Source organism: Balaenoptera ricei, chromosome 9, assembly GCF_028023285.1.
Source record: "Balaenoptera ricei isolate mBalRic1 chromosome 9, mBalRic1.hap2, whole genome shotgun sequence".
Classification (NCBI taxonomy): Eukaryota; Metazoa; Chordata; class Mammalia; order Artiodactyla; family Balaenopteridae; genus Balaenoptera; species Balaenoptera ricei.
The window spans coordinates 27911499-27939405 of record NC_082647.1 but is presented as its reverse complement, the minus strand read 5'-3'; the positions used below and the strand labels follow the sequence as shown (position 1 = coordinate 27939405).

Below are 27907 nucleotides of genomic sequence, written 5' to 3'. Positions count from 1 at the left end.
ATTCTTTAGTAAATCCCCCCAAAACTTTACTAAAGGTGTTTTAAATAGTTTTGCAAAGTAAGAAGACAATAAGGCACTTATCTTGGCTTTAGAGAGAAAAATCCCCAAAGAAGGCTTAACATGTTAGAGTTGGAAAAGGTAGTTTAATTCAAATACGTGTTACATTTGAAGTTCTCGCAGGATATCTATGTGGATCTGTTCAGTAATAATTATAACTCCGTGATAAGTATTATAAAGAAACACAAACAGGTGCATGTAGAATCTCAGATATGAAGAGTTTAACTCTCTCTGAGGCCTAATGAAGGAGGGTACATGTGAATTGAGTCTTAGAAAATGAAGAGGAGTTGGCTGGGTAAAGTAGGGGACAGCATTCCAAGTAGAAGCAACAGTACATGGAAAAGCATGATGGCGTGAGAGATCATGATGTGTTCCAAACACTGTAATATTCAACTGGATATTTAATCCAGAGAGTAGGAGAGAATTCAAGCTTGGAAATACAAACAGAAAAAGTTAAATGATTCATTTATCAACATAAAAAATATCATTCAAAGGAGATTTCACCAATAAGATGGTCTTCCACATGGACCCCTAGTAAAGTATTAAAGCAAAATCTGCATATACTTCGACTTACTATAGCACGTCTTAGAATTTTGATAAAGGAATACGGGGAAGAAAAGGTAGAGTACCTTAAGGTGTCTTGCAACTTCTGGATTAAACAGAGGTGTTTTGATGTAATGAAAAAAGAGTGTTGCAATCCTTTTTCTGAGTCCTTCAAGGTTCTCATGTTTGACTCCTCTCATCATAAGGTCAACCTCCCTGTCAATCAATTCTAGAATTTCCTGAGTCAGTTTACATTCATGTTCCTGTGTAAAACACAACCATATTCAGTACAGAATTTTTAAAATCACTAATTAGTTTTTAAAATTATCACCCAAACAAACTGAAAACTAGATTCCAAAAGTAACGAAACATTGCTGACATAAGTATAAATTGGTGCCACTAATTTAGAAAAAATTTTGACATTATCTAGTAGAACTTAAGATATGCATAATCTACAGCCCAGCAATTCTACTTTAAGTGCTTTAAAAAATGTGTACGGAGTCATCATTCACACCAGCTCAAAATTAGAAACAACTAAATATCCATAAATAAATTGATTACATAAATAATGATGGCTTATTCATACAGTAGAGTATTATCTGATATATGGACATGAATTAACTAGAGCTATATACAGTAACAAGTTTAAATCTTACAAATTAATGTTGAGCAAATGAAGCAAGGCACAAAATAATACATACAGTCTTATTCCATTTAAATAAAATCCAAAAATAAACAACACTAGACCGTATTATTTAGAGATGTATACAGAGGTGGTAACTATGAAGAAAAATCAAGGAAATGACTACCATGAAAGTCTGTATGGTAATTACTTTTAGAGGACGAGAGGGTGAATTGCAAATATGAAGAGAAAGGGGGACGTTGGCAATGTCCTGTTTTGGGGCCAGAGGGCAGTAACAAGATTGGTGGTTTTATATTTGCTAAACTATACACGTATATTTTATGCATTTTTTTCTGCATGTTTATATAATTCACAATAATCTTTAACAAAGTAATAGAAATGATGGTGATTGAATAAGAAAGCGCAAGTAAGAGTGAAGTGATTAAAGTAGAAGGATTTAGAAGTAATAAAATAGAAGTAAGTTGCTCCGACTGCCCAAGAGGGACTACAAAAACCATAGTTTGAATGAAGGAGTCAGAGGGTAACGTCAGTAACTATAAAATAATGCTCTTCTCTTCTTTTTAATATGTACTTGGTATGGCTAATACAAGAGTCTGCATCAGTGGTCTTTGACCCTGAGGGCACATTAGAATGACCTGGGGAAGATTTTAAAAGATTTTAACAGTGCCCTCACACTTGAGAATCTGATTTAACTGCTCTGAAATGGGGCCTAGATATCACTCCTATTCATTTATTCTCATACTCTCTCTCCCTTTCTCTGTGTATCTCTTTCTCTCTTTCAAGCTCTCCAGATGATTCTAACATACACCCAGGTTCAAAATTCACTGGTCTATATTAGCAACTGTCATCAAAATAATACTTATTATTTATTGAGGGCTCCCTATTTGTAAGCATTGAGACACATAAATTATATATTTTATTTATATTCTATATACATACATATGCATAAATATATACACACATATATATGTGTATCTTCAAGGCAACTAATTTTACAGATGATGAAACTGATTTTCAGAAATATTAAATAACTAATCTAAGGTTGTGTAGCCACAATAAACACAGCCAGAAATCGAGTCATGCTTAAAAGCCTTAATCCTCCATCAAATATTGTTAAATAAATGTATATGTGGATATATTAGGTTAAACATATTAAGACATGCACAACTTATCTTTTATGAGTCCATCCTTTGGCTTTTTTAATTAACCAGCTAATGGTCCTAATTATGTCAGGTAAGAATATTTCTACTGTACTCCCTACCTGTACTCTCGTTTCTGCCAATTTGGTCTTTCTATTGCCCTCTACAGATACCATGCTTATTTCCCACCTCTGGACCTATGGCTTCTCCCTCTCTTCCTATCTCTAGCTTCAAAGGCATAGTCACTTGACAAACATCTCTGAAAAGGCTGTCCAGAAAAAAGGCAGTCAATGCCTAATTGAGTCCATGCCTCTGCTTTCAAGATGGGCAGAAATGTGAGAGACCTATGGGGACTTACCTTCCAACAAGAACCATTTACTCAACTACTTAAAGTGCCTTAAATCAATAACTGATGAGGAAAAGGAGATAAAAATACTTATACTAATGCTGCTTTAAAATTGCTAAAAAATAAAATTTTCATTAAAAAGTGTCAAAATATATAAACAATAATTGCTGTTTTATTGAACTGAGTTGAGTACTAATCTCATGCTATATATATCTGCATTCATTGCAAAGTTAAGGATACATTTACATTTAGAATATTCATTGTGTTATATTTACTTTTGTATGTGTCATAATATATAGTTTGAGAACTTGCAGATAAATGTTAATGCATAAACCATATCCTCCAATTATACCCAAACAATATAGTTGCTGACAAAATAAAATTCATATATATAGACATTTATTATCTTTATAATTACTTAATACAAACCATCTTGTTTATTTTAGTATTCAATTTTTTTATTGATAGTGGTAGTGATACCCAAAAACTAAGAGAAAGTAACGTACCTTCACAGTATGTTTAAGTGTTAAGAGCACATCTAGTCTCTCATCTTGAGAGATATTTTTCAGCATAAGGCAGTTATAGATGTTTTGCAGCTCTCTGGCTCTGATGGTGAATTGTGTATCCATCTCAATTATTTTTCCATCAAATGTTCTCCATATCTTTGGAGCTGAACACTTAAAAATAATATGTTTATAATTATCAGTTAATTAAAGTTTCAAAAATAATTTTGTTCCTTCTATTATAAGTTAACCTTATTATTATGTGCTTTATGGAATAAAACTATCACTAAAACTTAAGAAAATTATTTGAAGAATTTGTAGACCATGGGAAAGTAAAACAAATTAGGAAAAAAAATATGAGAGAGCTTTAGTCTGCAGAAGTACAAACACTTCCTCAGGATTCAGGATTTGCTACTAATTTGTACTAACTAGTATGATGGTTAGCTTGATGGATTTATGAAATAACCCCTGGGGAAAAAAGCATGCTATTTAGAATGCTAAAAAAATTATCTACTTGGTTCAATTATATTGAGTTGTATGAATGTGTCTTGATCATGCCTTGCCAATTGAGAACAACCCTTATGGAACAATGATTACAATCCTCAAGGTGTTAGACCTACAGATATAGCAATATGAGACTCAGTTACAGTTCTGTTTCCTATAAAAATATATCTATAACAAGTTCACAGTTCTTCACAAAGCAGATGTCCATAGGGAAACAGCTGTATTTAGCTATTTTAGCAGTGCTATGGCCCCTGCCTCCCTGACAATGGCTAAGATTCTCACTTCCTGTTTCCAAATCTGGCTTGATGCCTCCCAACATAGCCTGTCTCCTGAACTGAGGGTCAAAGATGGAGCTAACTTGCCCTGAAGCTCATGTGAGGAGTCCCAGGCTAAGAATTCAGAGACAGGAAATGGAGTGAGTCCTCCACTGATTCAGGACCACAACAAAATATTTAAAGACTATGTTTGCCAGTGCTTTTGTTGCCTCCTACCCAAACTATTGAGACTTTAAGAGAAGATTCATTGACCTAGAAAGAGCACAGTGAAAATTCACTGACTCTTCTACTTTTAAGGTATAAAGCTGCTCAGTTTCTTTCCCTGATTATAATCTATCAAAAAGGAGGCTATGTTGATCACAATTTCTAACTGTCCAAATGCTGTATTTTTTGTAGCCTGATTGGTAATTGCTTTGGAGACCTGTAGTCCAATTTATGCCATACTTGCAAGCATTTAAATCTTAGATTTGATATAATTTAAAGTTTAAATAGAAGCCCATGTATCAGAATAAATCATCAGGAATGTAGAATAGCCAAATAGAGAAACCATTTAAGGCTGTATTTAGTATGACAGTAGTATGAATTTTTAGTTACAGCCTCAATTTACCTTTAATTTTTTTTTACATTTCATATTAGCTAAATTACATTGAAAACTACAAAGCTACAATTTAACAACTATATTTGATATGTTTTCAAAGTAATGGCATCATTTTCTGATCAAAGGTAAAATGAATGTTGTGCAGAGCTAGGAATCTTTATCAGAAACTTTAGATCCTCAGTTCTAGTTTTAATCTAGCAAATGAGAAGCTGCAGCCCTATAATTAGTTTCCATTTTTAAGGCATAAATCTAATATTAAATAATATAGAGTTAATTAGCAGATTGATAAAATTAATAAAATTTATTAAGGATTATAAAAGGGAAATAGCTCAATAAGAAAATATTTTATGATTTAATTATTATCACTTAGAAATTTTAAAAATATATTGTTTTAAATGGATACAGCCTTGTTTGGAGTAGGCCTCAGAGTGTTACTGAAATCTAATGTTTGCTGCAAAGCTCTTTTTAAAACCTTTAAGGAATAAGCAATCTTAGGCTAAGTTTCATATAGCAATATTCTAAAGTCTAAAGCCTTAATCTTTGCACACAGTTTTCCTCAGGGTGGCTCTATTAAATGTAATTTCCCTTCTTCCAGTAAAGTGAACAATACCTTTAGCTCTTCAGGCTGATAAGTTATTTCATTTGTAATAATCCAAGTACAATAATCTTTTAATGAAATGCTTAGTTCATCTACTTTATTGTGGTTTTTTTCAGCTGTTGTATTGATTTAACTCTACCTTCCCTCCAAGATTTTAGCCCCATCTAAGATACTGTGATATAGTAATACCTTGGATTTTTTCCAAATATATTTAACATCCAAATCGTTTCTACCCTTCAATTTTTAACTTAAATCCTAACTTTTCTACAAAGATTCCTAACTACTATGGTTTGAAACCACTGAAATCACTATTATCTGTCCTATTGTACTTGTAAAGACACACACACACACACACACACAAACACAGTATGCAGTGGGGCAATGCAATTTGGATCCAAATTGTTCTATAATTATAACTCTATTTCTCCTTACAGATTATAAGAAATAAATTTCTTATGTAGTTTTACATATTTCACAGGGCCTACAGTATTCATTCATTCATTCAATAAATATTTATTGTGTTTACTATAAATTGGTCAGTGTACTAGGTAGCAAGTAGATAAATTCTAATTTCATGAACTCTTAAATCTAAGAGCATAGAAAGATTAATAAATAATTAAAATAAAAGTTGATTATGCTTGATGATGCAGGTAAACAGGTAACTACAGTTTGATATGAAGCACTTAACTGGTGAAAAGAAAATAATATCTAAGATAAAACCTGAAGAATAACTAGGAGTTAGCCAGATTAAAGGGAACTGAGTGATACAGTCAAAGATTCCTAGATTTGAAGTTTGAGTTCCCTAGTGTAAGCACTGAAATGACATTAAAAAAATCTGCTTGGCAAAGTTGTTTTTATATTTGGATTTATTTCTGCCAACACTGATAACCTGGTCTTCAAGTCTAAGCTTCTTTGATTGCAGGCCTTAAGGTATCTTTTTTATTCTGATGCAGGAAAATGTCAACTTTGCTTATTTCTCTTTCTATGCCTTATTTTCTTTGAACGCTGTGGTTGTAATAAGAAATGTACAACAATCATGTTCTTAAATTGCTTCAGAAAACAGGAGCATAATAAATTCCACTTAGCTGCCAACAAATGAAACAGTATAGACTCTGGAGGAGAGGAACAGAAAAACAGCAGGAAGGCACATTTTGAGGAAGGGAAGGTGGAGAGGTAACAAAAACCTTGAGAGCAGCAAGCTTCCACAAAAGAGAAGAAATGGCTGCACTGTGAGAGGCGGTCTTTTCTTTCTCCTAAATTAATACTCTAGACCCGCAGGGCACAAATTAAGAATAACACTAACCCCCCAGAGCTACTGGGTAGTGATCAACTTTTCTTTTACACAGCGAAGTGGTTTTGTCCATCCATAGAGGACATCCCTGTGGACTGTGGCGCTCAGAGAGAGGCAAGAGCTGGTTGCATTTTTCTATCTCATTACCTGTTGGCCACCTGAGTAAGGAGAAAAAAAATTAAATGACACAGCTAAAGTAGATTGCAGTTTTTTAGCTTGTGATTGTGAGAAGTGGTGTGTAAATCAAAGAGAATCAAAGAAATAAATGGCCTTGACTCTAGGGAAAACCTCTTGCAGAAATTCAAATTGTCTCTTTACACAGTTTGGGTAAGCAGTACCCAAGATATATTAGAAATTGGCTGATGATTTTTCATTCAAATTTCTTGACCTGAATTTCTTCACCTCTGTCAATTTATGAGTTTTTAACATTTGACAACCTGTGGATGTCAATGTTTGATGTGATAAAATTACAAATTATTTAACTAATGCTTCAAAAATCTTTACATTAAACTTTTTATGGAGAATGAAGGCTTAGTATAGAATCCCTAATAACTGATTAGTTCAGTGCTTTTATTGGACTAATTTAAAATAGTAATCATTCATTACTCAGAGAAATTCTGTGTCCAGGATAAGAAGATAAAAAACAGAGCTTCCCTGGTGGCGCAATGGTTGAGAATCTGCCTGCCAATGCAGGGGTCATGGGTTCGAGCCCTGGTCTGGGAAGATCCCACATGCCGTGGAGCAACTAGGCCCGTGAGCCACAACTACTGAGCCTGCGCATCTGGAGCCTGTGCTCCGCAACAAGAGAGGCCACGATAGTGAGAGGCCTGCGCATCGCGATGAAGAGTGGCCCCCGCTTGCCACAACTAGAGAAAGCCCTCGCACAGAAACGAAGACCCAACACAGCCAAAAATAAATAATAAATAAATAATAAATAAATTTTTTAAAAAAAGAAGATAAAAAATAAAATATTAGTTCAATACACTACATAATACTTAGACACATTGAAGTTAAACTGAAACCAAACCATAAAATTTTATTTTCCAGAGTTATTTCCAAATTATGGGAAAGTAAATATTCTCCTTACATATCTATATGTTATGGTGCTAAATGTGGATCTTAAAATCCGCATCATGGCCCTGGTTGTTAGGGTTAACACTTGAAAAAACTCTGACCTTATCTAGCCTCAGGGATTACTTATAAGCTGTTTTTTCTTAGCAATCAAAAAAACTGTAGAATAAGTTATTTCAAGTTTCATGAAATCAACGCTGACTCCTCCTGAATATTTATTGGAGACAATGCTAGGCATGGGTAGGGTGGGATAGACAGGCATAAAACGGAATAGAACTGGTATAAGTATTTACAACAAAAGACTATAAAATCTACCTTAATTGTTTTCTATGATGTTTATTATGGCATCATATACAAAAAAGTGATTTAAATGACTTTGTATTAGAATAACAAAGTTTTCACAATTTACTATAACAGGTTAAAAGCAGGTCAAAAGTCACCGTTGGTCAATATTTTTAAAGAATGGACTAATTAGGCTACGTAATGGACTGGGGATTGACCTCAATTGCAGTTGTTCCATTCCGTGGTTGTGTTTGTCTTGCCCTGTATAACACTTTGGTCAAAACTGAGGTAAAATTCTCTTGTATCAGCTAAAATGTCCATTTCCTCTAAGTCTTAGCCTGGGGATTGGTGAGATTAACTGGTTTATCAGCTGGGGTGACCACAGGTTCAGAACCCCAATTCTAAAACCTATGACCCACAAAAAGCCTTTCCCTTGATTTCTACAAGTTCTTGTGGCTAACTTTTCCATCCTTCCTGCCATCTTCTGATCTCGCATCTTTGTGTGCTGCCCTGAATCAGTCATTAAGGCCCAGTCATTTCTCTTGCTCCTTTTCCTCTTATGAAAAAAAAAAATCATCTTGCACTTAATATTTCAATTATTAGTGATATAATTAATGAAGTTACAAGAAGCCACATTGTGTCCCACTGCCTTCTAACTGTGTCCTCCCTCTACTCTCTCTCCTGGCAACACTCGAAAACCTCCATTTTCCTGGGATAGAGCAATTCTTCCCATACTCAGGATCCTTTAGTGTCTCAGATTCTACCCCAAAACTTATCAAAGTATTTACCGAAAAAAAAAAAAAAATCTTCCTTCCTCACAGGAATTCTCATGAACAAAATCTCCCCATCTCATCTTTTTTTGGTGAAATTTAAAGAACTTCTTAGAAAGTTATACTTCATGACAGAGAGGAATCGTCATCAACCGACTCCAGAGGCGCTTTTATATGTTGGGACTTGATCTACCTTTGGATTCCCTATAATTCAAAACATGTTTAGGGACAATGCTAGACATGAAGCTGGAGGTTGGGGGGTGGGGTGAGGGGTGTGCAGGCATAATGAAGAATAGACATTGTATAAGTATTTACAACAAGACTTTAAAATCGCTTATAGGAAACAAAGCAGCAGATGAAGCACAAGCAGGAAATCCTGTACAAGGTTCAGCCTTAAATAAGGAAGGTAAGTACCACCCATCCACCCTGTCCATCGGCACCTGAGAGGCCTCCAGCTCCTTCTTGTGCCCTGGGTCCATGCTGTCCTCTTAAGGTTAACAATCAGACACATAAGGAACACAGTGCGCAGTGATGAAGCTGGATTCAACATAGAGCAACTTGCTAAAGGAATAAGTTTAGTTCAAAATATGACTCAGTAGAAGTATGAATATTATGGCTTCCATACAGTAGAACTCAGCTATTCTAGAATGAAGATATTCAAGAATTTGAAATGATAGTATCTACATTGCATATTTTCTCATAGTACCTGAAATATAAAATTACAAACCACTGGGGCTTCCCTGGTGGGGCAGTGGTTAAGAATCCGCCTGCCAATGCAGGGGATACGGGTTCGAGCCCTGGTCCGGGAAGATCCAAAATGCCACGGAGCAGCGAAGCCCGTGCGCCACGACTACTGAGCCTGCACGTCACACTACTGAAGCCTGTGCTCCTCAACAAGAGAAGCCACTGCAATGAGAAGCCCGCGCACCACAACGGAGAGTAGCCCCAGCTCGCCGACCGCGCGCAGCAACAAAGACCCAATGCAACCAAAAATAAATAAATAATTTAAAAAAAAATTACAAACCATTATTTCTTTCCCTTTTTTTTCCTCCCTACCTTCCTCCACAAGCACTTATTGATACTCTGTGATGAGCAGTGAGCTAGGATATGAGGCTATGGAGATAAAGGATAGCTCTTGCCTTAAGAAACTCAGAATCTAGGAAGGATTCAGACATGTAAACAGATATAATAAAAATTGACCACTATGTACTAAGACAAAAATGAAACAGAGTCTTATGAAGGTATATAGTACAGGCTAAAGTAGGAGGATCAGTGATCCTTTCTGGAGGAAGGGACATCTGAGCTTGTTTTGAAGGGTGACTACCTGGTTACTGAAGAAGGAAGGAAAGGATGTTCCATGTAGAGGCCACAGCAGATGCAAAAGCATTGAGAGCATGCGGTCTTTCTGTGAACGTGCAAGTAACTGAGCGTAGCTGAAACAGTATGGCTGTAGTGTGTGAGCAGAGATGATAAACAACTGTGGGATGGGTCAGGTGTGCTAAGAATCGACTATAAAAGTCCTTGTTCCCTGAGGGCAACAAGGAGGGCCAGGGGCAGAGTTGTGTTGAATGAGGTCCCTACGGCAACAATACGGATGATGGAGGAGGGAATTAAGAAGTGAGACTGGAGGTCGAAAGCCTCATTTGGGGACATAAAGTAATCCAGATGGGAAGGAAATCCAGATCCAATTAAATCAACGTCAAGCTCACACACACAAGGCAAGACCTGTCTCATGACAGCCTCTCAGAGGAGACAGGGAAGCAGGAGAGGGGAGCTGCTGCATAACATCTCAGAAGCTTCCCATCCTCTCCAGTGCCAGCAGGATCACAAGGCATTCCACCAAGACTCAGATTAGCTGTGGTCCAAGTCTTTGTTTACGTGGCGTATTTGGATACACGCAAGGTCATCAAGGTGCACGGCAGAGCCACTTCCCTGTAGGCAGTGGTAGTGAGTTTGGAAAGGAAGAAGTAAAGAACTGAGGAGATTATTAAAGTAATAGAACAGACAGGTTGGTGGCTAAGTGGGACGTCCAGAATAACACCCGGGTTTCTGTCTGAAGCAACTTAAGTAGATGATGAAACATTCACAGAAGATACATTATGTGAGTGTTACAGAAGAGGATCAGTTTGGAGGTGAGGGGTCAAGGAAAGGTAAGATGATATGACTCAGGGGTTGACATGTCAACTTGAGGTGTACTCTGGGGACATCCAAAGAGCAATGATAGTAGGCAATTCAGGATGTGATCTGGAAGCTCCTAGGAGAAGTCTGGCCTGGAACTGCAGGGAGTTCCAGGATGCAGGCAGTAGTTAAAACCACAAGAAAAACTGAGATCAAACAGGAGAGCGTATAAGTAAGATGAGTGGGGGGCATTTATAGCATCAAAAAATATGGTTTTTAAGAACAAATGTTCTCAAATAACAAGAATCATACAACCAGAATCACTACAGGAGAATACCTTGAAGAACTCCATCCCTTTTCTTCTTGTGGCTGGATTGGCTTTTAATTGTTTGGAAAGATCAAGTTTATAAAAGGAAATTGGTCACTATGGAAACAGGCTATTCAATATCAAGCAGGCAGTTTCACCACAAAAGGGTAATTACTTTAGATTTTCCCTTAATTGTATGTTTTCATGGTTTGCAATAATCATATATCCTTTTGGTCAGAAATTTCTAGTCACTTAATGACCTGGTGAGCAAATGCAGAAACACTAGTCTATAGCTATTTCCCCCACGTTGCTTACTATGGGGCACTGCAGATCCAGACATTTTGTGACTTCAATACTGTACATTTTATCAGGGTGTGCAATTCATCTAATTTCTATAGCCAGCCTAAGTCTAAATGAACAGAGTCACAAAGGTGGTGTCTCCATTTTTTCCTTCATAGCTCTTTTGTTAAGAACACGTTAATTTCATGTGACTTGTCAATCGTTATTCTAGGCTGCAGTGAAAATCTAAAGCTGTATAAGAAGAAAGAAAAATATATACAAAATTTAAATAAATATGTCACCAAAATACTAAACAAAATTCACACAAATTCTTACAATGTAAGTCTCTTCTTTAGTTCAATATTCTATATTTTTAAACTCAGGATACATTCATATTTAAATAATTGTTACTTCAATTACCTTATCCAAAAAAGCTTGTATCGATGCTTCCTGGTTAGCCGTATAAGCGATATATCTATGTCTCCCAATGGAAGCAATTATCTGGGTCTCTTTTTCCAGGAGTTCACACAAAGCAGCTTTCCTCTCAGCTCCAGTGAAAGACTGGTTAATGCGTGCAAGTTCTTCTTGCCTCCAGACTAGAGGAATAACATAAAAGACTCTTGAGTTTTTAAAAGCCCACATCTTTACAGAGCATTTTTTACTATCACCTCCTGACAAGTGTATTTTATTTTTATAGCAATTTAAATAAAATTATACATGAATAGAATCATTCATATTGTACACCTGATATATGAAAAAAATAGGATGAAATGAAAGCTGAGAGACGTAAAGCAATAAAAGTAGAGTCAAACTAACAGAAGCTGTAAGACATCAGTACAGATCATGTCAAATTATGCCTCCAAGTAAGCATGCACACCCCCCAGTATTGGAACAAATATGGCTTGGATTTGTGGCAGCCATGAACGTGTCCTGCTCAGGTCTCCCTCCAAGAGAGTACCCGTAGCTAGGAGTACAGGTGGCTGATAGCACCAGCTACAGCACTTCGGATCTGCTGCCATATTGGAGCAGAGGCCACACTTTCCCCACTAAGCTCCCAGTCAATGAGTAAGAACCATGGGAGAATCAGGGCCTGGCCATGTCTGCCCAACAGTGGTCTCTTCTGTGGTTAATCAGAGCTGACCGTCGGGCCAGCTCAGACTTCCTCAGAACCCTACCTGTTTGAAGATCTCCATCCCTCATCCTCATTCCTTCCCTCTCTCAGCTTTCACAGGTGTCAACCTACATCTCAATCTGAAGACTTTCGTTGCCTTTCCCTGCTCTCTCTTCCCTTTATCTTTCACTTCAAACTCCATCTTGGTGTCTGCTTCCCCCAGTACCCAAATTGACAGTTTTATGTAGAAATGTCGACTTCAATTGTTTTCTTCATCATTAGCACTTTTAGAACGATTTTCCATTTCTTTACAAAACCCTAATTATATCAGCAGATGTTATAAAGTAATTACATTTACACTTTACTCAAACCAATGAATTAAGTTAGAATAATATTTACAATATTTTAAAGTGTTGGTTACTATCAACAAAGACTGTGTTGCACATTACTATATATAAAATAGATAATCAACAAGGACCTACAGTATAGCACAGGGAACTCTACTCAGTACTCTGTAATAACCTATATGGGAAAAGAATCTGAAAAAGAATAGATATACGTATATGTATAACTAAATCACTTTGCTGTACACCTGAAGCTAACACAACATTGTAAATCAACTCTACTCCAATATAAAATAAAAATTAAAAATAGAATGTGTTGCATGAAATACATCCTAAAACCAAACCATAAAATGCCAAAGAATAGTACTTTTATAAACTCACTTTACCTAAAGATTACACCATATTCTCAAAATTAACCTCAGAAAATACAGAGTACTAGATCCTACCCCAAACTTAAATAAATCAAAATGTCTGGGCTCAGGATATGTTTATTTTAACAAGTGTTCCATTCAATTCTTATACATGTTAAATTTGGGGAAGAAAACTGTTTTATATCCCATATTTCAAAAATGTCAAACTTATTTACATTAAAGGAAAAATAGTGTTGGAAAGAACCTTAGAAATTAAACAGTTCAACACCCCTCCCCATCTAAGACAGCATCCTCTTCCCAGCAGCTTGGACAGGTTTAATTTGCTCACCCTGGTCCTGGTCCTAGCCTGTGAGGCTAAACAGTCAGTCTATTCTTTGCACCACATGGCATCGAAGACAGCTGTCATAGTCTACTTAGGTTTTCTCTTTTCCAGACAAAAACACTTCCCTTTCTTAAATTGCATATTATTTGACATAATTTCATGTCCTATCCAGGCCTAGTTCCTCTTTAATATATGGCATACCAAATTTCTGACAAGATGGAGGTTTATATACAGGCTGTTAACTCCAACTCCTCTCTCCTAAGTTCTTCTAGAAATGATACAGGAAACATGAAATGGGGGAGGAGAGGGAGAGACCAGAAGCAGTACTGGAAATCAGAGAGAGGTGTGATCCATGTGGTAGAAATCTTAGCGCAATTTCCGTAAGACACAGTGCAGATTCGAATGGAAGACACTCAAGGAGGCACAAATGTCGTCCCCCAAACTGCTGTTGTCTCATCTCAGAAAGTGGACCCTCAAGCAGAAGGTAGTAAACCTTAACTCGGGAATCAGAACTAGAGAAAAGGGTAGGCTATGAATCCATTTGATAGTTTACCTGTTTTAAGAACGTCTTTGAAAAACTTTAAGAAGGAATAAAAAAAGAATGCTTACATTTCAGATCATTGCAGAAAAGAGTAACAATCATAAATGTTTGTGCAGAAAAAGACAAAAAAATTAGAAATAAAAAGCATAAAGCAAGATGAGAGAAGCAAAATCAGGCATAATCGTTATATTGAAAAATATGAAATGGTTCGATTTTTTTGACTGAAAATAAAATATTATGGTTTTTTAAAAATTCAATGACATGATGTTTTTGGAAGGCACAAAGTGATGCCAAAGACTAAGGTTAAACATAAAAGGATGGTAAATATGAACAACAAAAAAGACAGACACAGCAATATTAATATATTGAAAATAGGGGGGAAAACACTCAAAATTCATCCCTTGGGGTAGAAGATAATTTTATGATGACAGGTATGACTCTCATGAATATTTATACTGAAAATCACATCCCATCAAGCTATAAAAAGCAAAACTTCTATCAGTTATAAACACTACTGTGGTGAGTATATTTTATATTATATAAACATAAATAAAATACAAATGAGTTAATCTATGACAGTCAAGTAAAGAAGAATTAAAAACAAAAAATATCTGACACAGTATGATTAACAAATTTAAATTAATTAATATACATCAAGCTCTGAACACCAAAGTCTGAAAATATATCTTATTTTCAAAGTTGTATGAAGCATTTATATAAATTCTAGGAGTAGGAATGGAAGAAAACATAAATCCCCCAAATCAGAAATGTCGAAAACTGCATTTTTTGACACAGTACAATTCAACTACAATTAATAACAAAAGTTTAAAAAAGAAATATATTCCCATCTGCTTGGAAATGTAAGAAATACTATCAAAAATAACATTTTAATCAAATAAGAAGTAAAAGGTATGAGTGTCAACAATTAAGGAAAGAAAAAAAAAAGCACTACATATCAAAATGCATAGGATGAAACAAAAATTGCAGTAAGGTCAATTTGGGGGAATTTTACATAAGTAAGCCTCAAATTTAAATCAGGCACCTGAAAAGTGTGTATTGGGGCAGGGAGCTGGGCAGAGTTATAAAAATCTGTAATATATGTGACAGTTAATCACAAGCCTTCTCTGGAAGGTCATGTCTTCTGGGCACACCTCCCATTCTCCATGATTACTGAAAGATAACCGTATGGCTTTGATCCTCTGGGACATACATTTGGACTGTGAACCTGAACTCATTTGAGCCATATTTGTTTTCTGTTCTTCACAGAACATGGAAGCAAAACAAAAGTAGAAACAGTGACCTACTGTTCTTTATTCTGAATAAATATTCCATAGTCACTCTAGTCTTTGACATTCATCACAATTCTTTTCAATGTGAACTTATTAGGTGCTTTACTACTGGAAAGCCATATTTGCTTAATTAGCCATGTAATTCTTTCCTTTTATGTAGAGATGGTTTATTACTTTATTGTCAGAATGATGAAGCTTCAGAGTCTCATGAACTACACTCTGGCCATAGAATCAAGCCTATTTTTTATCTGAACTTCAAAAAACCTAGTTCCCTGATATGGTTATTATATCAATACTTGTCAAAATCCTGTCATTTCTTTGCCAATTCAAAATACTCAACTGCAATTTTTGAGCAATTATTATCGGAAAGAACTCTATAAGGTTTGATGGTACACACAAAAGTGAGAAAGACATAATGCCTTCTTGAAGGAGCGAATGTGTCTCTGACTCTCCCTAGTTGGATAGACTGTAAAATCCTTCCACTGGGACAGAATTTTTGCTTGTCATTACATTTATCTTTACCCAAAAGCCTGACATTTTTCACCATTAGTTTTAAAGACTTCCTTTGGGTAAATCAACTCTTGACATAAGATTACTTCCTCTTATCTTCTATTAGATATGATTCAATCAAGTAAAATGTACTCTTCTGTTGTTATATTCCAGGCATGATTACTCTCTCATCGTGTTGCAGGGATATTTCAGAATATATTACATTTATATATAATTTATATAATTAGAAATTATATTTTCCTTCTTCTATTAAAATTTCAAGTTTACTTTAATACGGGTCCCTGCATCGAAAGGTAAATATCTGAAGTCATAAGTGTTGTTTCTGGCCCTCCTCTGTTATAATCACTGCCTTTCATGATATCTAGTTTTATAATTTTAACATATTATTTCTTCCTCCTCTCAAATTTCAATTTGAAATCATCCTGATCAGGTCAAGGACTTGTCACTTGTGTTCTTTATAAGAATCCCATTCTGTCTCTTACCAGGAATACATTATTCAGATACTGTACAGTTTGGTCTATTCGAAAAGAGGATTTGTAAATTTAAAAGCTAAATTGTGTTCAGCAAAAGGGTTGTAAATTTAAGTGCTAAATTATGTTATGAAAGTCCAGAAAATCCATGATTGATGAGCTTATCATTTAAGAGTAGTTTTACCAACCAAAAAACTTTAAAAATTTGACAATGTCCATATACTAAAAGGCAGTATATGAATAAAGAGGAAGATTGCTTGCTTGTGGAAATAATAACTGAGAATATTTACCTCATGGGATTATATGGATGTCCCCAGAAAGCAAATAAAAACTGAATGATATTAGTAGGCGTATTTTACTTCCCAGTTTTACATTAGAAACCTTTGGGACCAGTAATAAATTTAGGCCACTAGGATATTTAAGCTATTCTGCCAACCTCAAAAAGCAATATACTGATCTGCTAGATTAATCCTTAAGTCCTGGGTGAATCTGGAGCTATACATATGTGTATTCAAATACATTTATATCCATATATATTCAGATTTTGTATTTTGCTTAAATTATTAGTATGACTTTTAAAAAGGAAACAACCCAATGAAGCTAATTAGAAATATGAAAATAATGGACCTCAATTCCAATAAAATTCTCCATTAGATGAACAAACTCCCTGTAAATCTATAGTAAAGGATAGAACATGGCTGGCCTCAGAAAAATACCATGACCCACTACTAATAAGGAATAGAAAAACACAGGGACCAGGAACAGCTATATAAAACTGATTTTATAACTGATTTGACAGTTTCCAGAACTATACAGAGAAGACACTGAGAAAAATGAGAGATTCTTCCTGCTTTCATAAAATATATGCTCCCTGGGAATGATAATAAAAGCAAACAAAAAAAACTGGAATCCTGCATTAGTTTGCTAGGGCTGTCATTGCAAAGTACCACAGACTGGGAGGCTTAAATAACAGAAATTTATTTCCTCACAGTTCTGAAGGATGGAAGTTCAAGATCAAGGTGATGGCAGGATTAGTTTCTCCTGAGGGCCTCTCTCCTGGGCTTGTAAAGGGCCACCTTCCTCCACTGTCTTCACATGACCTTCTCTCTGTGCATGTCTGTGTCCTAATCTCCTCTTCTTATAAGGATACCAGTCATACTGGACCAGGGTCCCATATGACCTCATTTTTTCTTCATTAATTCTTTAAAGGCCCTATCTCCAAATACAGTCACATTCTGAGGTACTGGATGTTAGAACTTCAACATTTGAATTTGGAGGGAACATAATTCAGCCCATAACAGATGTCAATAACCTCCAATATTTTTAAAGAAAAAGATATGAAAGCAACCGGTTCCTTTCAAAGAATACATTTATCTTATAACCTTAACTTACATTCTTGAACAAATTACCTAATTTCCAGGGTCTGAAGTTCAACTATAAAATGAAAGGATAGTACTAAAATATAAAGTCCATACACATTCTAAAATTTCTGAGATCTGATAAACTTGCTATTTCCAAACAAGAAACAGCAGAACATACAATATTTTGTCTGTCACTGGCAGTTTATACGCATCTGCTTTTTAAAATTCTTATCACAGACTGGAAGCCTGAATGGAAAAAAAACCAAGAAAGATTCAGACTGAAAGCCCAGGGCCAGATCTGTCAAAGGACTGGGGCCAGGGAGTCTCCAGAAGCTAGAAGTCAAGGGACCTTGAGATCAAGAGGTAATAATTAGAGAAGAGTCAGAAAACACCATTTCCACAAGTTAAAACAAGACAAAGGGTAGAAGGTTCAATTCAACAAAGATTTATTAGACATAATGAACAAGGTCCTATCTGGTGCCCTAGGTACAGACATGGACAGTTAAGAGAATGGTATGCACAGAGAATAATGGGGCAAGGAAAAGAGGTGCTAAGCCTAATCCATGCTGCTAAGAGAGGTTTCCTGAAGATAATGACTCCTATACCGAGTCTGAGATAAGAGTAACCAGTCAGATCAAGGAAAGAAGTTGCCCTCAACATATTGCTATAAGAAAAAAAAAAGAAGAAGAAGAAGACATAAAAATCAAGCACTGGGGCTTCCCTGGTGGCGCAGTGGTTGAGAATCTGCCTGCCAATGCAGGGGACACGGGTTCGAGCCCTGGTCTGGGAAGATCCCACATGCCGCGGAGCAACTGGGCCCGTGAGCCACAATTACTGAGCCTGCGCGTCTGGAGCCTGTGCTCCGCAGCAAGAGAGGCCGCGACAGTGAGAGGCCCGCGCACCGCGATGAAGAGTGGCCCCCGCTTGCCACAACTAGAGAAAGCCCTTGCACAGAAACGAAGACCCAACACAGCCATAAATAAAATTAAAAAAAAAACAACAAAAAAAACACACTGTTGCCCAGAGATAGTCTTGTCTTTGATACAGCATATTATCTTATATAGTTAAATTCATTTTCCTAAACTGATATCATTTTGCTTTTATTACTAAGGAACAGGTTACCTGGAGGAAAAGTTAAACTTTTGTTATTAGGAGTTGTAATTCAAACTATGCAATTGTCACTATAAGCCACAAGAGGGCAACAGTTTCAAACACTGGAGTAAAGAATATGGAACGAAAACTATAGTAAATAGAAGAGCTATGTAAATTACTGAGCTTGTGAACCAGAATTTTAACTACAACAGAACAGAACTTTAAATTATTCTTAGAGTTCTAATTTAGAATTTTAGGCCTGGAAGAAAACTAAGAGATGTCTCTTTTATGTAAGAAATTTCATTTTCATTTTCTTCCATTTATCAAAGAGATAGATGTATTACTATTGCTTGTTAGACCTAGTGTTTCATCTTCAGTAAATAGCATATTATCATATAGCTATTTAAATAGACCTGATATCTGACACCTAAAATTGTATTCGATTAGAGAGGAAAGGATGACCTGAGTAACAGAGCACGTAGTAACCTCCACAAATAAATAGTATATAGAGAAACAACGTTATAGTAAGAAAATTTACTTGAAGTTAATATTATGAATAATCATAGAGAAGTCAAAGACTATTATTGCTTTGGATAAAAAGACCGTATTCAACTAAAAAAAAAAACTGAGGCTACTTTTAATTGTTTTAATTCTTCTATGTCATCACAAGAGCCCAACTTCACTTTCCGGTATCTAAGGTAACAAATAACTCTTCTGTTCTGGTTACTCCCACTTTAGAGGTACTCTTGGGAAAGCAGAAGCTAGAGACAGTTGCATGGCTACATCCCTGGGTTTCCCTTCGTTCACTCACTTATTCACTCCACCAGTATTTGTTGGGCATGTGCGCTAAGCACAGAAAAAGAGATCATCCAAAAAATAAATGAGTCATTCACTTACGGAGCTTACAGTCCAGTAGTGAAATTAATGTTAAAAAAAAGAAACGTATTGTGGTGTTATAAATGAAAAGTTGGTGTGCAGTGAGAACCATAAGATGATAATAGGATGTCCAAGTTGCACTGTCAGTCACAAAAGCCTGTGAGTAGGTGATATTTAAGCTGAGATTAGAGGGTGGGTATTGGGGAAAAGCTTCAAGAAGAACAGTGTATATACTGCCCAAAGTAGGGAGTGATTGGCTTGTTCAAGTAACGGAAGTTTTTAACTGTGTCAATGACTAGCACACATCCTATGGAAGAAATAAGCCATAAAATCAAATGTGTAGAGAATATATATACATATACATATACATATATATATATATTTATAATCATTAGTAGAGGGGAATAAAAAGGTATCTCCTGAAAAGAGCAGAATCAGAGACAGAATGCTGGACTGAGGGGTTCAAGACAGTTCAACTCTGAGTTCACAAATTCCCAAGACCATCAGAGAAACAGACTGGACAATACTTTCTCTTTTTATCTCATAGGGATGAGGAGCAAATGAGATAACATACTAAAACTGAATAATTCACAGAGCTGTGGTCACATTTTATTCATCCATTGTTAATATAAAAGCGTTTCCAATTTCACTCCAGCCTTAATTCCTGTCCCAAATGTAAGACATTATTCATCTTTTAAAATTCTCTAGTCCAGATACCCCAGACATCTTCCTAAAATAATAAGGTCTCCCTTTTGTCTTTAGTAAACCTGTTTTTCCTACTAATGAAAAATTATAAAATTAATATTTTATGCAAAGCCTAGTTCAAACTTACGTTCTAGTGCATTGTAAAGAAGTTCAAAATCTTCCTTTGTTTGAGGATTATGCCTCCGGTAATAATCCAATTTCATCCACTCTTCTTTTTCTCTTATCTTCCTTAGTTCTTCCTGTGCTTCCCACTGCAACCTTAACATTTTCTGTCTTTTTAAACTGTCTACGACAACTTTAGCATGCCATCGTCTGTAGTAAGTCTGTATCACAATTACCTATACTTAAAGGAAATAAAATATGGTCAACCTTATTACACAATGAAAGGCAACAATGACTATTTCTATTCCAATTCAATAAGTACTAAAAAATACTGAGAGTCTAGTTTCAGCTCTATGCCATGTATTCTCACATACATTATAACAGAAAGGTCATAGATAATGCACATCAGCTATGTGACTTTGAAATCTAGTAGCAAGGATACCTTCACAGGAGGCAGTTAGTATGAAGTTAAGGGCACAGGGTCTGGAGTACCGCTTAGTTTAAATCTTCCCTCTGCTACTCACTAGTTAGTTAATTTGGGGTAAGTTACTTGCCATCTCTGTGCTTTAGTACCCTCAGGTGCAAAATAGTGATAATAATACTATGCATATAAAGTGCTTACCTCAAGCCTGGTACACCACAAGTCCTCAATAAATACTATTATTGTTATGAATACTATGTATCGTTATCTACTTTTTCTTAATTGTCATTAGCATAGGCTCATATCTTTTAAAAAATGGTATTTACTAACCACACAGTGGGTAGGTTATATGTGGAAACCACCAAAGCAAACACGTATTAAATTGTGAGAAAAATATATATGTCTGAAGGTATATAATACAGTACTAGAGTCACAAAAAGCTTGTGATATAACTGAGAGATTTTTTTGTTTTTATTTAGTAAACTCATTTTAAAAAAGTAAAATATAGAGAGGCTAGATCAAGTTTGAGGGTAGAGAATATGCTGACACGTCCCTTCCCCTCATCCTAACCCCTGATGACTACAGAAAAATTATAGAAGCAGAAATCAATAAAGATATTGGATCATACTGGAGGAATCTTCCAACAGAACAGAAACTTTAAAGAATTCCCTTCAGGAAAGGAGGCACGTGGAATAAATTGGAGAAGGAATTAGTGTTATAGCTCTTTTAAAATTTGTCTCAGGTTTTCCGGTCCACACCGGAAAACCCCCCACAGAGCAGGGGTGGAATTTGAAGGAATCTACAGCCTAATCACGCACTGGAGAGGCAAGCTAGAAAACAAAGAAGTGTCTCTAAGATGTTTCAACCCCCAAACTGGTGGATCCTGTGAGCAGAAGGGGTCTGAGGGCAACTAACAAGGTGACTGCTTGAAAAATGCAAAAGGGACAGGGTCCTCTAAAACAATTTAGGTAAAGAGCATCAGAGGTATCTGCCTCTAGGCAAGAGTGGCTAGTGTCCCAGAAAGCTGGTGACACCCAGAATGAATAGAAGCCCCCTCTCCAGAAAACTAGCTGCCTCCCAGAATCAAGCCTTGCGCATCCCCGAAAGCCACTGAGGTAAGGCTACAGTAAACAAATACGTTGTAGCACTTTGCACATCAGGAATTTCAAATACTCTTGAGTACACACCCAAGAGTAACCAAAGATTTGAGAACAGCCAACAGAATAAAAGGTTTCTCATTCAATGTAGAAGAATTTACATTTGTGTGAAAGAGAATTACTAGAACAGAGGTTCTCAAAGTATGGTGGCCAGACCACCAGCAGCAGCAGCATCTGGAAAATTGTTAGAAATGCAGATTCTCAGGCCCACCCCAGAGTTAATGAATCAGAAATTCTGGGGTGGGCATGGATTCTGTATATTTACAAGTTTTCCAGATGTTCTGCTGCATGCCAAAGTTTTAGAACCACTCTTTTAGAGTAAAACAAAACAAAGCAAAAGAAAAAACAAGACCAGACTAGATAGAGTTAACATTTTCAGAGAGAAAGGAAAGACTGTTGAATCAGTACAAAAGGAGCAACAAAAGACTGTGACGACATTTTTATTGTTGAAATTTTAAAAAAATCAGTACAATGTGTTTATCTTGGGGGCTATTAAACTTGTTAAACTCATTAAGGATATTAAAACACAGTTGTTTAAACAACTTAGTTTTTCCCTTCTTGCATGACACTCCAGGGATTGGCCCAGGGATTGGCAAGCAGCTTAGGGCTAGTAGGAAGCTCTGTGCTGTATTACAAATGGCTTCCTACTTGTGTTTCCTAGTGGCTGATCCACTTATCATCATCTTCTAGTCAGTAGGATGGGGGAAAAGACAACAGAATTGCAACCCAGCCGCTTTAAGAGCAATATCCAGAAGGGGCACACATCATTTCCCCTCACATTCCCTTTTTCCAGGCCTTAGTTCCTTGGCCTCACCAACATACAAAAGAGGTTGTAAAATGTAGCTTTCAGTGTTGCAGCCTCATGCCCAGCTTAAGCTTTACTACAATGGGAAGAATAGGTATCAGCCAATAACTAGTTATCTATTCTGCTGATCTACAGAATGTGCAGAGTCTAAGAGGGAATTAGTAAGCAAGAAACTTAGACAAGAAAATCTTTTAGAATGCAGGGTGAAAGGTCGTAAAAATTAGAAAGAATAAAGGAATATTAAGAGACATGGAAGATAAATGTAGACATTCCAAAATATGTCTGATACAAGTTCCAGACAGAATGAAGAAAGTTGGATTAGAGAAATTGCTCAAAATATAATAGAAGAGCATTTCCCCAAACTAAAGACATAAGCTCTCAGACAGAAAGGATCCATCGCCAAGTCTCAAGCACATCACAGTAAGATTACTAAGGATTAAGTGAAAATCCTAAAAAGCTTCCAGAAAGAGGAAACAAAGAACTGAGAATCCCATTGACATCAGACTTTTAATCAAAAACATCTTCAAAGATATAGAATAAAATAATTTTGAAAATAAGTTTGAATCTAACCTTCTACACTCACTCAGACTAAAACCCAAAATGAGGTTCATTCAATAGGACTTAGATGGTTCACCTCCCATGCGTAATATCTGAAATAATTACTAGAGAATATCTTCCAACAAGAACAATAAAGAGGGGGAGACCTTCAAGATAGCAGAGGAGTAAGATGTGGAGATCACCTTCCTCCCCACAAATACATCAAAAATACATCTACACGTGGGACAACTCCTACAGAACACCTACTGAACACTGGCAGACCTCAGACTTCCCAAAAGGCAAGAAACTCCCCATGCACCAGGGTAGGGCAAAAGAAAAAAGAAAGAATGGAGACAAAAGAATAGGGATGGGACCTGCACCTCTGGGAGGGAGCTGTGAAGGAGGAAAGGTTTCCACACACTAGGAAGCCCCTTCGCGGGCGGAGACTGCGGGTGGCGGAGGGGGGAAGCTTCAGAGCCATGGAGGAGAGCGCAGCAACAGGGGTGCAGAGGGCAAAGCGGAAAGATTCCCGCACAGAGGATTGGTGCTGACCAGTACTCACCAGCCTGAGAGGCTTGTCTGCTCACCCGCCAGGGTGGGCGGGGGCTGGGAGCTGAGGCTCGGGCTTTGCAGGTCAGATCCCAGGGAGAGGACTGGGGTTGGCTGTGTGAACACAGCCTGAAGGGGTTAGCACACCACAGCTAGCCGGGAAGGAGTCCAGGAAAATGTCTGGAATTGCCTAAGAGGCAAGAGACCATTGTTTCGGGGTGCACGAGGAGAGGGGATTCAGAGCACCACCTAAACGAGCTCCAGAGATGGGCGGAAGCCGCAGCTATCAGCTTGGACACCAGAGATGGGCATGAAATGCTAACAATGCTGCTGCAGCCACCAAGAAGCCTGTGTGCGAGCACAGGTCACTATCCACACTCCCCCGGGAGCCTGTGCAGCCCGCCACTGCCTGCCACTGCCAGGGTCCCGTGATCCAGGGACAACTTCCCTGGGAGAACACACAGCGTGCCTCAGGCTGTTGCAACGTCACACCGGCCTCTGCCGCCACAGGCTCGCCCTGCATTCCAATTATAACTAACGTACCCCTCCCTCCCCCAGGCATGAGTAAGCCAGAGCCCCCTAATCAGCCGCTGCTTTAACCCCCTCCTGTCTGGGAGGGAACAGATGCCCTCAGGTGACCTACACACAGAGGCGGGGCCAAATCCAAAGGTGAACCCCAGGAGCTGTGCGAACAAAGAAGAGAAAGGGAAATTTCTCCCAGCAGCCTCAGGAGCAGCGGATTAAATCTCCACAGTCAACTTGATGTACCTGCATCTGTGGAATACCTTAATAGACAACGAATAATCCCAAATTGAGGTGGTGGACTTTGGGAGCAACTACAGACTTGGGGTTTGCTGTCTGCAACTGACTTGTTTCTGATTTTTACGTTTATCTTAGTATAGTTTTTAGTGCTTGTTATCAATGGTAGATTTGTTTATTGGTTTGGTTGCTCTCTTCTTTTTTTTTTCTTTTATTATTACTTTTTTATTTTTTATTTTAATAATTTTCTTTTTTAAATTTTTATTTATTTATTTTTTCTTTCTTTCTTTTTTTCTCCCTTTTCTTCTGAGCCATGTAGCTGACAGGGTCTTGGTGCTCCAGTCTGGTGTCAGGCCTGAGCCTCTGAGGTGGGAGAGCCAAGTTCAGGATATTGGACCACCAGAGACCTCCTGGCGGCACATAATATCAATCGGCTAGAGCTCTCCCAGAGATCTCCGTGTCAACACTAAGACCCAGCTCCACCCAACAGCCAGCAAGCTCCAGTGCTGGACACCCCATGCCAAACAACTAGAAAGACAGAAACACAACCCCACCCATTAGCAGAGAGGCTGCCTGAAATCATACTAAGTCCATAGACACCACAAAATACACCACTGGACGTGGTCCTACCCACCAGAAAGACAAGATCCAGCCCCACCCACCAGAACACAAGCACCAGTCCCCCCAACCAGGAAGCCTACACAAGCCACTGAACCAACCTTACCCACTGGGGACAGACACCAAAAACAATGGGAACTACGAACCTGCAGCCTGCAAAAAGGAGACCCCAAACACAGTAAGTTAAGCAAAATGAGAAGACAGAGAAATATGCAGCAGATGAAGGAGCAATGTTAAAAACCCACCAGACCAAATGAAGAGGAAATAGGCAGTATACCTGAAAAAGAATTCAGAGTAATGATAGTAAAGATGATCCGAAAACTTGGAAATAGAATGGAGAAAATACAAGAAACGTTTAACAAGGACCTAGAAAAACTAAAGAGCAAACAAAAATCAACAAACAACACAATAAATGAAATTAAAAATTCTCTAGAAGGAATCAATAGCAAAATAACTGAGGCAGAAGAACAGATAAGTGACCTGGAAGATAAAATAGTAGAAATAACTATCACAGAGCAGAATAAAGAAAAAGGAATGAAAAGAATTGAGGACAGTCTCAGAGACCCCTGGGACAATATTAAATGAACCAACATTCGAATTATAGGGGTCTCAGAAGAAGAAGAGAAAATGAAAGGGTCTGAGCAAATATTTGAAGAGATTATAGTTGAAAACTTCCCTAACATGATAAAGGAAATAGTCAGTCAAGTCCAGGAAGCACACACAGTCCCAAACAGGATAAATCCAAGGAGACACACGCCAAGACACATATTAATCAAACTATCAAAAGTTAAATACAAAGAAAGAAATATTGAGAGCAGCAAGGGAAAAGCAACAAACAACATACAAGGGAATCCCATAAGGTTAACAGCTGATCTTTCAGCAGAAACTCTGCAAGCCAGAAGGGAGTGGCAGAACATATTTAAAGTAATGAAAGGGAAAAACCTACAACCAAGACTGCTCTACCCAGCAAGGATCTCATTCAGATTCGACGGAGAAATTAAAACCTTTACAGACAAGCAAAAGCTAAGAGAATTCACCACCACCAAACCAGCTTTACAACAAATGCTAAAGGAACTTCTCTAGGCAGGAAACACAAGAGAAGGAAAAGACCTACAGTAACAAACCCAAAACAATTAAGAAGATGGTAATAGGAAGATACATATCGATAATTACCTTAAATGTAAGTGGATTAAATGCTCCACCCAAACACCTATACTGGCTGAATGGATACAGAAACAAGACCCGTATATATGCTGTCCACAAGAGACCCACTTCAGACCTAGGAACACATACAGACTGAAAGTGAGGGGATGGAAAAAGATATTCCATGCAAATGGAAATCAAAAGAAAGCTGGAGTAGCAATTCTCATATCAGACAAAATAGACTTTAAAATAAAGACTATTACAAGAGACGAAGAAGGACACTACACAATGATCAAGGGATCAATCCAAGAAGAAGATATAACAATTGTAAATATTTATGCACCCAACATAGGAACACCTCAATACATAATGCAAACGCTAACAGGCATAAAAGGGGAAATCAACAGTAACACAATCATAGTAGGGGACTTTAACACCCCACTTTCACCAATGGACATATCACCCAAAATGAAAATAAAAAAGGAAACACAAGCTTTAAATGACAAATTAAACAAGACGGACTTAATTGATATGTATAGGACATTCCATCCAAAAACAACAGAATACACTTTCTTCTCACGTGCTCATGGAACATACTCCAGGATAGACCATATCTTGGGTCACAAATCAAGCCTTGGTAAATTTAAGAAAATTGAAATAGTATCAAGTATCTTTTCCAACCACAACGCTATGAGACTAGATATCAATTATAGGAAAAAAAACTGTAAAAACTACAAACTCATGGAGGCTAAACAGTGTGCTACTAAATAACCAAGAGATCACTGAAGAAATCAAAGAGGAAATCAAAAACTACCTAGAAACAAATGACAATGAAAACACGACGACCCAAAACCTATGGGATGCAGCAAAAACAGTTCTAAGAGGGAAGTTTATAGCAATACAATCCTACCTCGAGAAACAAGAAAAATCTCAAATACACAACCTAAACTTACACCTAAAGCAATTAGAGAAAGAGGATGAAAAAAAAACCCAAAGTTAGCAGAAGGAAAGAAATTATAAAGATCAGATAAGAAATGACTGAAAAAGAAATGAAGGAAACAATAGCAAAGATCAATAAAACTAAAAGATGGTTCTTTGAGAAGATAAACAAAATTGATAAACCATTAGCCAACTCATCAAGAAAAAACGGAGAAGACTCAAATCAACAGAATTAGAAACGAAAAAGGAGAAGTAACAACTGACACTGCAGAAATACAAAGGATCGTGAGAGATTACTACAAGCAATTATATGCCAACAAAATGGACAATCTGGAGGAAATGGACAAATACTTAGAAAAGCACAACCTTCCGAGACTGAACCAGGAAGAAATAGAAAATATAAACAGACCAATCACAAGCACTGTAATTGAAACTGTGATTAAAAATCTTCCAACAAACAAAAGCCCAGGACCGGAGAGCTTCACAAGCAAATTCTATCAAACATTTAGAGAAGAGCTAACACCTATCCTTTTCAAACTCTTCCAAAATATAGCAGAGGGA

At 37.1% G+C, this 27907-nt stretch overlaps 1 protein-coding gene and 1 non-coding gene across 5 annotated transcripts in view; one reads left to right on the top strand and one right to left on the bottom strand.

Moving 5' to 3' along the window:
* Nucleotides 1-27907, bottom strand: part of IQUB (IQ motif and ubiquitin domain containing) — a 73339-nt gene that overhangs the window by 18709 nt on the left and 26723 nt on the right. For 3 of the 4 annotated variants that reach the window (XM_059933488.1, XM_059933490.1, XM_059933489.1), the window contains 4 exons: nucleotides 20444-20654; nucleotides 11745-11920; nucleotides 3235-3405; nucleotides 687-863 (listed from right to left, as the gene is read on the bottom strand). In XM_059933488.1, the coding sequence (XP_059789471.1) occupies nucleotides 687-863; nucleotides 3235-3405; nucleotides 11745-11920; nucleotides 20444-20654 (735 nt within the window). The remainder of the gene's footprint in view (nucleotides 1-686; nucleotides 864-3234; nucleotides 3406-11744; nucleotides 11921-20443; nucleotides 20655-27907) is intronic. The other variant, XM_059933491.1, reaches the window with a different exon arrangement.
* On the top strand, nucleotides 21550-21609 carry LOC132372250 (U7 small nuclear RNA). Its single transcript, XR_009505121.1, has one exon. It is a non-coding gene; the product is annotated as a U7 small nuclear RNA (small nuclear RNA).